The following is a 12,006-nucleotide window of genomic DNA, read 5'->3' as shown; positions in this document are numbered from 1 at the left end:
TATTCAAAAATTTTTCAAGGCGATATCGCCAAATCTTTTCATTAATTATAAATTTGTGTTAAGTCCATGTATGTGTCCATAATTGAAATGTTTATAATTCTCCGATAGTTGCTATGATGAAGTCATAAATTGGTTTAAAAGTTGCAGTGCATTTGAATAGTTCTTGAAGTGATGGCGGAATAATCTTATATAGTTCTTGAAGCTTAACAATGAGCAAAATTCTGTTTAAATTGAAGGCCGGTCAAAAAATATATGTTCTAATGTTTGATTTTCGTTACTAGAGCATAAAAGACAAATCGGAGAATTAATGATCTTCATTCGGTGTAAATGTGCATTGAATTTACAATGTCCAAATCGCAGGCGACAAATTTGAGTATAAAATCTACTCTTTAAAAATATTTTTCCCTGAATAAACCAGAGTTTTTTGCCAACATCGTTTGTTGGCAAAAAACATTGTTTATCCCCGTATACCAAGTACCTTTATCTTTGGTAGTACGTTTGCAATCTTCTTATAAGTTTTTTATAAGTCTTAAGTCCAAGGTAAGAAATTTTTTTTAGACTGACCACCCAATCTATTGACAGTTTTGACAAGGTAATCTACTTCTTCATTACCTGTCACACCTTTGTGGGTAAATAATATAGCTTGTTTTAGCACTAAATGAATGATTTTGCAACGCTGATAAGACTGACATGCTGTCACTAATGATAAGCCACTGATTATGAGGTTTAGCGCATATGTCTTCGTTAATATAATGCAAAGCTTGCAAAATAGCCAAGGCTTCGGCAGTGAATATACTAGTAATGGTAGGTAATCGAAATCCATAACCAGTTTTTATATCTAACCACATTTGTTCTCTGTGCCACAATTTTTTTTATTCTGTTTTACGGCTCGGAATAAAAATATTTTTTAACCCAATTTTATCAAATAAAACACAAACACAAACTGTTTTCCCATACATTATCAGCCTGTAACCAAAAATCGAATAAATGCATTATTTTTAATAAAAAAGAGAATATACGACCGCCATCTTTGTGCCCTCTTTATTGTTTAATGTGGATTAAACAATTATTTATACCGTGTAGGTATACACGGATAAAATATATAGAATAGTTCTATACCGTATTGTTAGTTGTTTAGTTTTATACAAACAATTTCAAGATAGGTATTCGTTATATTCAGTAAAAGACTGTGTCGTCGTTTTCCTGAAATCCAGACGTGTTCTCCTTATACCCCATATGCGCATGCATTCTTAAATACTGCGCTGGATTGGACGTTAGTGGGTACCAGTATTTATGGGTATTAAGAATTTGTCGTCGCACAGTTTGTAGAAGGACGCCCTATATTATTGAAATTAGCACATTGAGCATATTTCACATTATTGTTTCTTTCTCAAAATTTTTATAGCATATCTATCATTACAGATATGAAGGTGCTAAACTCCACAGTTACAAAATTGTTTCTATGTCTCTGCTTTACATTTTATATATTTATTAAACTCTTCAATTCGCGCTTGTTTTCTTTAAAAGCCCATGTGTCTGACATGTTGGTGACACTGGCGCATCACTACTCATGACGATCGCCGCTTTTATCTATACTATATATATAAATAAAATTGGAGTGTCTGTTTGTAATATTGAAATAACCTACCTAACCGTTTTTTTGTTAAATATTATTAGTATTTACAGTACATACATCAAAATAACATTTTTTACAAATTTTGTCTGTCTGTTTGTTCCTGCTAATCTCTGAAATGGCTGGATCGATTTTGACGGGACTTTTTTTAGCAGGTAGCTCGTATAATAAGAAGTAACTTAGGCTTCTTTTATTTTTGAAAAATAAAGTTACATTCCAGGACGCGCGAACTTGCGAGTACAGCTAGTATGAAAAATATATATAGTCAAAAACTATATTGTTACGTTCATAATATTATATTCACTAAATAAACTGTTTATACAGACCAAGTCGTCTTTCCTTCGATCAAGCATATCATGTGCCACATACTAATTTACCTTTGGTTCCTGTGTGCAAATGAAGGTTGATTAAAGAAACGATTAATATTAATATTAGTATGTAATATTATGTTATCTGTGATATTAGTAACGGCACACGGTGTACCTAATCAACGATTAATTACTTACTAGTGTGTTAGTGTTACTTAATCAATGATTAATGATCAATACTCGTACCACAGTAATCATACTTGCCACCACAGTGCTGGCTGACCTGTTCGATCAATGAACTACACAACACCATCCTAAATTTGCACCTCACCACCCCTGTACGAGACTATTTAGTTTTTTTTTTGTGTGGGGAAAATGAGGACTTTTTTTGGTTTTTCCCTTTTCAGGGAAAAAGAAAATTTAAGGTTGGCGACCCTCGACCTAAATGTCATTCTCAATTTATGCAATATTAGCATGTATTGACATTTGCGATTCGTGTGTCTGATGTGACTTTTACTCCTTTTCTTTACTAGTAAATAAATGTTATACAATAAAAAAAATGACAAGTAGAGCAAGTTTTAAAACTTCTCGTATGAATTTTAAAGTACAAAATGAATATTCTGAGGGTAAAGGTAGTAAACCGATAAGGGAAGCGTCATCAATTTTAGAAGTGCTTGTGCTTATGATTGTGCACATTTGTAAGAAGGTACTATTTTTCGATACCAATTTAAAAATAGCTCTCTATCTAGGAGCTCTCTTTTTGCTATCATTAATAGCTGATGTACTTACATTTCCGAAATCATATTTTTCAAGAAGTGATAACATCTTCAACCAATATTTTGTGAAAATCGGATGGTTTTGGACATTATTTTTAACAGTACCGTATGTTTTGTTGACATCCTACACTACTTGTTGTGGTAAAAGAAGACTTATAATCACCGCTCACTTGACAAGACTCTTTATTGCAACCTGCTTTTGGTATACATGGACAACACTTTTTAATATCATAGAAACAAACTATGGACGATGTAATTCCAAACAGTTTAATGACAAGATTTCTTGTTTGAAAAGTGGTAATTTTTGGAACGGATTTGATATTTCAGGGCATTGTTTTATTCTAATATATTCTAGTCTAGTTATGATAGAAGAAGCTAGAGCAATAAATGGTTGGGAAAGAATAAAAGATTATATTAGAGATGAAAAATACTCTCGTAGTGTTGAAGACAAATCTGTTAGCATGAACCCTCTGAAAAATATAGAAGCTAATGAGTTAGATATTTTAAAAGTGTCTTATGAGAATTTTACTCCCTATGTAAGGGCATTTCTAATTGGTATTGCACTTCTTCAGTTATTATGGGATGTAATGTTATTTTCAACAATACTATACTACCACATTATGGTGGAGAAATTTATAAGTGGTGTCATAGCAATCCTCACTTGGTTTATTACATATAGAGTTTGGTACAGTATACCAAATATCTTGCCAAATTTACCAGGAGAGGGTTTGTTTAAGTATAATAAAGAAAAGGCTGCTTCAGCACCACCTTCATATAGAAAACGAGTGAGTACCTCAAATGGTAAACACTTTATGGGTATGCCTCTAAATAAAAGTCAAGAAACAGATGCACCAACTGAAGAAACAAGATAACAGGTCAAATTCATGAACAAATTGTGAACATGTTTTCTGTGTTGTTAGGAGTTACTACCATGATTAATTTTTATAGAATAATAAAAACAATCTTAGTATGTCTTTTAATTTTATTAAGAAGTTAATAGAACAAAATCAATAATAACAATAATTTACAAACTACTATAATAACAGGATCTTTATTTGTAGTCATACCATAATAAAATAAATATTATACATATATTATTTATAAAAGATATGCCAAGATTGTCTCCAAAATTGGTTTGATATAATAAATGAATATTGTGATTAATTTTGTTTGGGAAGGAATTGGTACTAATGAATGTTTTAGAAACAAATGTTAATTTTGTATAAATACAAGCTACTTTTTCAAATTATTGTTTTACTTTAACAATATTGCATTTAAAGTATTTATCACTTTGGTCATTTTATGTCATTATTTTTAAATAATGTGTAAAGACCACATTTGCTTATACATTGTATTTTAGGAATAGCGATAGCAGTTTAATTTATTGTTAATTACTTTATGTGAATGACACAAACTTTTCGTTTGTGTCATTCACAATTAGCATTAGGCTGTGTGTCAGCAACAAACATCACTCAACTTTTGACCCTAAATATTCTATTAATACAATGTTATCTTAATTTAAAATTTCTATTAAATTTTTATTTTATATACCATCTAACATTAAAAGCATTTTATATTATATTCTTTAATTCTATATGTAAGTACCTACCAGATTATCATAACATGTCAATTTGAAAAAAAGACATTGAAATTATCCCAGAACAATAGTTATTGTTCTGAGTTAATTATTGTTTCACAAGACCTGTAGTAGTTATATGTATGATTGTCAGTAATAACGGGAAAAAAGATATTGTAAACAAATGTATATGTTATATTAGATGGTGTCCTAAAAGTGTGAAGGATAGGTATGTAATATAAACAATACCTACTAATTTCAAGTGTCACATAATATAAAAAGCATCTACATAATTATATTTAGAATCAGACCTATCTATCACTTTATATTCACACTAGATTCGATATGCGGTAGATAAATAGCGTAAGAATCAGACCTAATATTATCTGGGTAAATCAATTTACACCTTATTTTATTCGATTCTATTATACTCACAAAATATTACATATGCTTGTTTAATGGCATTAGCTATTCAATAAAAATTATCTATATATTTACACAGATCACAAAATAATTATTTCAACAAATAACTTGTAATATTTTGTATTAGGCACAATATTTTTTACTTTATATACACTTTAAATAGGTAACTAAGATTATTTAAATTGTTAACTAGTCATCTATAAATATATGTCTAATCTATATTTAATACTGTTCGTTTTTATACATAGTGATTCCTATGAAGATCATATCATTATATAGTCTAATTCTAACCTAAATCTAAAAAAAATAAACGAATCTAAATTAATCAACAAATATTTTTGCATCTCTATGTAACATATTATAAGACCCATCTAAATAAAATCATAATATATGCACCTAACATATATGGAAATAATCTAGGAGGTTATTTTTCTAATGATATAAACAAATGCAGCAACTACACCAATGGAGGCTGCACCAGCTGCCCCTAAATAAGCTGGAGGTTGTGATGAAATTATCATCTTTATGTGAAATAGTAAGTTAGGAATAGTTTGCTTAAACGAATCTCTTTGCTTAACACGATAAAAGTAGTTTGTTATATGTGGACGTTTACCGCCAGTCCAAAATCTATCTTCAAGTCCAAGTTCCCAAAGCCTTTGCAATAAAATAGCCAAGTTAACATCTGCTATACTGAATTTTTCACAACATAACCAGTTACCTGAAATTGAAAATGTTTTTTATTTATGAGGTATTAGAGTAAAGGTAAAAAAATCTCTTATTGTAACTGTAACTTGTCTATATGTCCGTCTAACACAGTGCTATATTCAAGAAACTACAAATGCTTTGGATTTAGTATTAGATACTGCTAGACCGAACAGTATAAAACAACTTTACTTAGCAAGGGACACTATAAGGTAGAACACAATAATAGTTGATTTTTATAGAGGTCTACCCCAGCAGTATGGGTCTACTTTGTAGGCCTTAGTATTGCATGTTTTAATATTAAAAAGTAGTATTGTGATATAACTCTATTAGTCGCAGTATTATTTTAGCAGCATAGGTGATAACGATATTTTTGATATTTTTTTATATCTATTAACAGTTTCTAATCAGATCTTTAACGTTTTTGAAAATATACTATTGCCTATGTTCATCAGGATTTTCAAATCGGTCCAGTCATTTCGGAGCATATTCCATGCCAACCTAGTCTATTTCCAAGTAACAACACCATTGCGTTGATGTAGTTAAAATATCTCAGACTTAGATAAATCAAGACTTGGGATGCTAATATTAATGTTGCTGATATCCTTTATGTAAATTAGTAGACTACAGATTATTTCTGAATCAATGTGTAAAAAATCCATTAGTAAAAATATGGACTAAATTACCTTCATTTTGGTTTTGCAATTCATTTTCTATAAGAGAAAATACATCATCAACAACATTCAGTACTTTCAAATACTCTTCTTCATTTGCTAATATTTCATGTTTCTTGTCTTGGATTTCAGCTTTGTACAATAATATTCCTCGGGCCTTAGGATTTTCCACAGCAAGTTTTCTCAGATTCTTAGAACTACCTAAGTCTCCAGCTGAAATAATGTGAATATTATAATGATAACATATATAACTTATAAGCATATATATTTTAAACTATTTTTTAAATAATTCTAATAGGGCTGTTACTCGTTTCGCTGTATGGCAAAGAATTGCGTAAGCATGAGTGAAGCGCCCCAGTGTCGTGATATCCTCAACAGAGGCATAAAGGCATTGTTATATTGAACACACATTGTAGCTTTTTGTATATAGCTGACCCAAAAGCCGCCGTATAGAAAACCTTACAAAATACTTGGAGAAGAGTTATTTTGACTTGTTTTATAAACCTGCAAACATATTACTTCTAACTGCCAATGCTCTTCTTGCACACTTTATACCATTTTTCAATGTTGATGTCCAAGATATTTTAAATTGGAAACAAGGTTCAATATACTCCCATTGAGTGATTTAGAGCTTCAATTGAGGGGGACCAGCAGTAGTTTTCAGGCAGGTGGTGTCAACAGAGTCTGCCATTTTAGGTCTCAAGCACGCAGTCAGTTATTACAGAAACAGATATACCACTGTCTATGCCTGTTTCCTTGATGGAGTAAGCTTAAAAATACGAGTAGTACCCATACCCATGATTAGCCATGATTCTTGGGTATTGGTACAATAATCAATGAAATGGAATGATTCTCTATCTGACCCACTCCACCTGGGGCACCAGTGGAGGATGATAAAATAGCATGAGGTCCAATTAGTTAGACCATCATGACAAATTCACAAAAAATTAACCACTATGGGCACCACATGGAGGTGTACTTGACAGTACATAGTTAGCATTAGAATCACTTATTAGTTATTTTTCATTCTAAATTTTAATTTCTAGAAGTATACTTACTTTTTAGAACTTCCCTTACAGGCTGAACAAATGGCAACTTTGGGCGTCCACATAAATGAGGATGAAAAAATGATCCCACTGTGATTACTCCTACCGGCAATGCTTCTATAAGTTCTCTATATTTATTAATGTTATTTAAAACCTTTTCATCTGTTGATACATTGATCAGAGGTGGAAGCCCTGGAAAATAAAAATTATACATACAGTTCTGAACTTTATAGAGCTACTTATATTTTGAAACTTATGAATGCTAAGACACTATGTTATTTCTTACTCTGTATTTAAACAAAATCTTAAAACTTATAAAATCATAAACTACTAAGTATACAAGTATTAATTTACTTCATAAAGATTATTCCAATTTTATTTTGTGTATATATGAATATATGAAACTACAAACCTGAATCTAAGTATAATTCTAAGTAATCCATAATCCTTGTAGAATCCGATATAATTTCATCCTTTACTTTTAGAACAGGTATTTCCCCTCGGGGGTTTATTTCAAGAAACCATGAGGAATATTGTTCACCTTTTGTTATATCTACCACAAAGGGTACGAAATCTACATTTTTTTCATAAAGTGCCATTAATACCTGTAATAGTCAATTGAAATAGCAATATATTATTACAATGACTCTAGTTGTTTCGAATATTCAAAATTTCCCCTAAATAGAGATTCAGTTTCGCTGATCCTGTTCCAAACATTTATTGGAGCTTATTATATAAACCTATTTTCGAAAATAAAATCATTGTTATGTAGTAAGCATACGAATTTATTTATAAATAAATTAGGAATAAAATCTCACCTTTTGGGAATAAAAGCTGTAATAATTACAATATATTACTACATTCATCTTGTTAACTGTAGTTGTTTGGACATTTCTTTGATATATGGGTAACTTTTCCAGATATTTCTGAGCAAAATGCATTTTTGTTAATTTGGTATACTGAAATCCAATAAATACCACCAACTAGTTTAATGATCGAAACTTCATACAATAGAAAAAAAAATATTGAACTTTAAACTTATAAAACTTTTAAACAGAACACGGGAAAGGAGGAACATTTATTTAGATAACATATTACTTCTACCAACATTCAGAAACAAAAATCAGCTGACAAAGTAGTTTTGTAAACCACGAAATGAAAGGCGTATCTATTCGACAATTGTAAATGAAAATGAGCCTTACGTCTAGAGAATACTGTTCATTTTTCATTCAATATATACATACGTTTCCTTGCGTTTTAGGCGTGTGTGATAATTTCAAAACAATTCCATAGAGTTAAAAAGTATCTATTCATTGACAAGATTTAAATTATAGGTGATATTTACTTACGTATTAACCAGTGAGTACAGTATGTATGCAACAATATTAATCGCGTATCTTTTTTCAAAGCAGTTGATATTCTGAATTGCGATCTTGCACTTCGATATTTGTAGTTAACATTATTTTTATACAACTGTCAAGTAGGATCCTCGATTATGTACACAAAATCTTTTTTTTTTAGAGTATGAAATTATCGCAACCGTTACAGTCAAATAATTTGTATTTTAAAATATGAAGCTACAAATTTACAGGTTCTGCCGTTAATCTGTCTCTAATCTGTAGGTGTCGCTTGTCTTTGCTTTGAGTAGTTTGAAGAAGTCTATTTGGTCTGTGGTTTGATTTCATTTGACATTTCTTCAAGTACTGTCTTGTATATTATCGAAATTCTTAATATACATAAATTTTATGAAATGTTGATACAACTCATAGCAATCTAACAGCTATTGTATTGATAATAATATTATTGATTACTTAAATTTGTTGTTCTGGCTGAATAAAGAACAAAACACTAAATGAAAATCACAAAACACAACTGATAATGGAGGTCTCCAACAACACCGACGCCGTCAACCTTGGCGTTGGTGAAGTAGAAGCAGAAATTGGCGAAGAATTGAAACAATTGGAGGAAGGAAAAGATTTTGACACCCGAAGCGAAGTCTCCAGTTCGTCTTCTAGTGACTCCAGTACACCGAGTATTAGTTCCGTGAGCACAAAATCTAAAGAGAAACGCCTAAACCGTAAGCGGACTAAGTCTAAAAGCCATTCCCCTGTACAAAATAAACGAAGATGTCAAACGGGCGCTAATAATAAAATAAAAACGTATGATTACATGACGAAACTGAATTATTTGTTCAGAGATACACGGTTTTTTTTAATTAAGTCAAATAATGCCGAAAACATTACACTGTCAAAAGCAAAAGGTGTATGGTCTACTTTACCACAGAATGAAGCAAATTTGAACCAAGCATATAGGGAGTCAAGGAATGTTTTATTAATATTCTCAGTTAAAGAGAGTGGCAAGTTTGCTGGTTTTGCTCGCTTAGGAAGTGAGTCACGTCGTGATGTTCCGCCAATATCGTGGGTGTTACCACCTGGTCTATCTGCTAAAGTGTTAGACGGAGTGTTTAAGGTTGACTGGATATGTCGTAAAGAGTTGCCTTTTAGTAGTACTCTCCACTTATACAATCCATGGAATGAAGGTAAACCAGTAAAGATTGGTAGAGATGGACAAGAGATAGAGCCTAAAGTTGCAGAAGAATTATGTAGATTGTTTCCAGAAGATGATGGCATTGAAATGACGCCCATTTTGAGAAAATCAAAGGAGGCCTCTAAGAAAGGTTATTTAAAAAGTGGTGGGAGCTATAGAACATACAGGGCTCCTTTATCTACTAGAGGTGCAAGTTACAGAAACCGTTTAAATACATCCTTAAGAAGTAGACGAAAGACTTTTATGTCACCAAGGAGTAGGTTGGGGACCAATACATATAAGAGAAGGTCACCATCGCCATATATGCGTGACCGTTTACCTGCATGGTTTGGCCGTAATCGAGATGCATACAATGCTGGTGGAGCGTCAGCAGCTGAGGCATATGTTGCAGAATACATGAGGTCTATGCATCATCAGTTGCCTCCACTCCCTTATGTGCCACCACCTGGCTTTAGTGGAGCATTGTCATCATATGACAATCATCCTCCTCCTCTACCACCACCTCCACCACGTTATTATGATATTGCTGACTATGCTCGTTCAGTGCTTGTTTATGATAAAAGGTCTTATGAAAGATCAGTTGATGAATTTTTATGGCGTACTTCAGACAGATCTCGAGGGCGCAGTCGAGATCGCGATACCCACAGATCTTATCGTGATCGTCGATAAAACTATATTGACCACCGATGTATCATTTCAATTAATATTTGCTAATAAAAAATTGTGTTTGAACTTTGAACTTTATTGAATCAAGTCTTTTAGTGTTGTGATGAACCATGTTTGGACAATATTTATATGTTTGAATATACAATATTATAAAATGCCATGTATGCATTTTAGTGACGCTATAAAGGCATGTTACTTTTCAGGATGCTATGGATTTACACATCCCCTACTTATAAATCATATTGTTTGATAATCAATGATTTGACTCCCTTAATCCATATATAAATTCATAGACATTGATTAACAAACAAGCAGACTTCAGTCTATAAGTAAGGGGATGACACTTGAAATGTCATAGTGACCTCTTTATCATCTTCATTTACTAAGTATCAATTAGTATAATTTGCATTGGCTTATAACCAAATACATCGACCTATTGAGTTTCTTGTCATGTATGTACTGTGATCATGTGTGACACTGAAGACTGATAAAATTGTTTAGAAGTGGCAAGTATACAGAAAACTTTTCATTGGTTGTAATGTCTGTGATATTTTTCCGTCTATTTTGTATATGAAATTATACATTTTTAACTGATTATTAAAATTGTAATGAAACCAAAGAAATTAATCTCAAATACTGGATTTTTAAGGAAAAGTACTGTTATTTTTTTGGTATATCTTTATTAAAAAAAATTATATATTCTTTCCATCTTTCTGCATTACAATTTAAAGAAGTACCAGAAGAGATTGATGGTACTGGGATGTATTAGTGCAGGTATTAGCATAAATCATAATAGCTCAGGTGGTACCCAATTTATGTAATAATTGTGAATACCATTAATTAGTAAATAAAATAAGATATGTACTTACATGAGGTATTTATCAAAAAAGGTGATGATTGGTATCAATATTATTTACAAGCTTCACACATTATTAAATATGATTTGTAATAGGTATTGCTTCAATCTGCACTTACTATTATTTGGATGTTGAGTATTTAATACCACAATATCTTCGCGTTCTGAACTATTAGCATTAAAAATACCGTAAATTTCACGAGAATGCGAAATGTAAGTACAAATTATTTCATATCACTGAACTCAGCAATGGATACAAGTATCACTGTAAAATTTTACAGAACAATACACATATAATTGTGAATATAGCATTAAAATAATATATGTCACTCTGGAATAATGTTCCTTTCAAATACTTAAAAATAGTCTTCAATCAGTCAAGTAGTTTTTGAAAATAAACAAATATTTCCTCTTTATAATGTTTGTACTTCCATGTAATGCTGTACAACCCGGGCGAAGTTTGAATATGACTTATGAACTTTGGGGCTTAATAACACCTATTTTAGATGCAACCATTAATTTATTGTTATACATTAAAAATGGTCCACCCATATCTTTGGAAAAACATTCTCCGGAGAAGATTATGGGTTTCACTACCAAAGTGTCGCAACGGTCGAATTAACTGTTAATTTTGAAAAACAATATTTTTATTTACTTATGAAAGTGTTTTGTTAGCGAACTTAAATATTAATAACATTATGTGTTGACATAAATCTACCACAAAATAACAGAACATATCACGATATAAGTTTTCATTGATAATTGATGTGAAACTTATTGAATTATTAACGATCTAGTT

At 31.3% G+C, this 12,006-nt stretch overlaps 3 protein-coding genes across 3 annotated transcripts; 2 read left to right on the top strand and 1 right to left on the bottom strand.

Moving 5' to 3' along the window:
- The first annotated feature begins 2,253 nt into the window (after nt 1–2,253).
- LOC131848222 (acyl-coenzyme A diphosphatase FITM2) lies at nt 2,254–4,111 on the top strand. Its single transcript, XM_059198012.1, has one exon. It carries the CDS (start codon nt 2,501–2,503, stop codon nt 3,587–3,589), a length of 1,089 nt encoding a protein of 362 aa, XP_059053995.1. The 5' UTR covers nt 2,254–2,500; the 3' UTR covers nt 3,590–4,111.
- A 39-nt stretch (nt 4,112–4,150) lies between these two features.
- Nucleotides 4,151–8,201, bottom strand: LOC131848163 (ganglioside-induced differentiation-associated protein 1). The gene is made up of 5 exons (XM_059197932.1): nt 7,957–8,201; nt 7,551–7,743; nt 7,151–7,330; nt 6,105–6,305; nt 4,151–5,434 (listed from the first exon to the last, which is right to left on the bottom strand). Exons 1-5 carry the CDS (start codon nt 8,077–8,079, stop codon nt 5,133–5,135), a joined length of 999 nt encoding a protein of 332 aa, XP_059053915.1. The 5' UTR covers nt 8,080–8,201; the 3' UTR covers nt 4,151–5,132.
- A 610-nt stretch (nt 8,202–8,811) lies between these two features.
- Nucleotides 8,812–11,599, top strand: LOC131848157 (YTH domain-containing protein 1). Its single transcript, XM_059197922.1, has one exon. The coding sequence runs from the start codon at nt 9,017–9,019 to the stop codon at nt 10,352–10,354; it is 1,338 nt and encodes a 445-aa protein (XP_059053905.1). The 5' UTR covers nt 8,812–9,016; the 3' UTR covers nt 10,355–11,599.
- The last annotated feature ends 407 nt before the right edge of the window (nt 11,600–12,006 follow it).

The sequence above is a fragment of the Achroia grisella genome, unplaced genomic scaffold (genome assembly GCF_030625045.1).
Source record: "Achroia grisella isolate CSIRO2021 unplaced genomic scaffold, CSIRO_AGI_Agris_v1 utg546, whole genome shotgun sequence".
Lineage (NCBI taxonomy): Eukaryota > Metazoa > Arthropoda > Insecta > Lepidoptera > Pyralidae > Achroia > Achroia grisella.
This window is presented reverse-complemented; position numbering and strand designations above follow the sequence as displayed.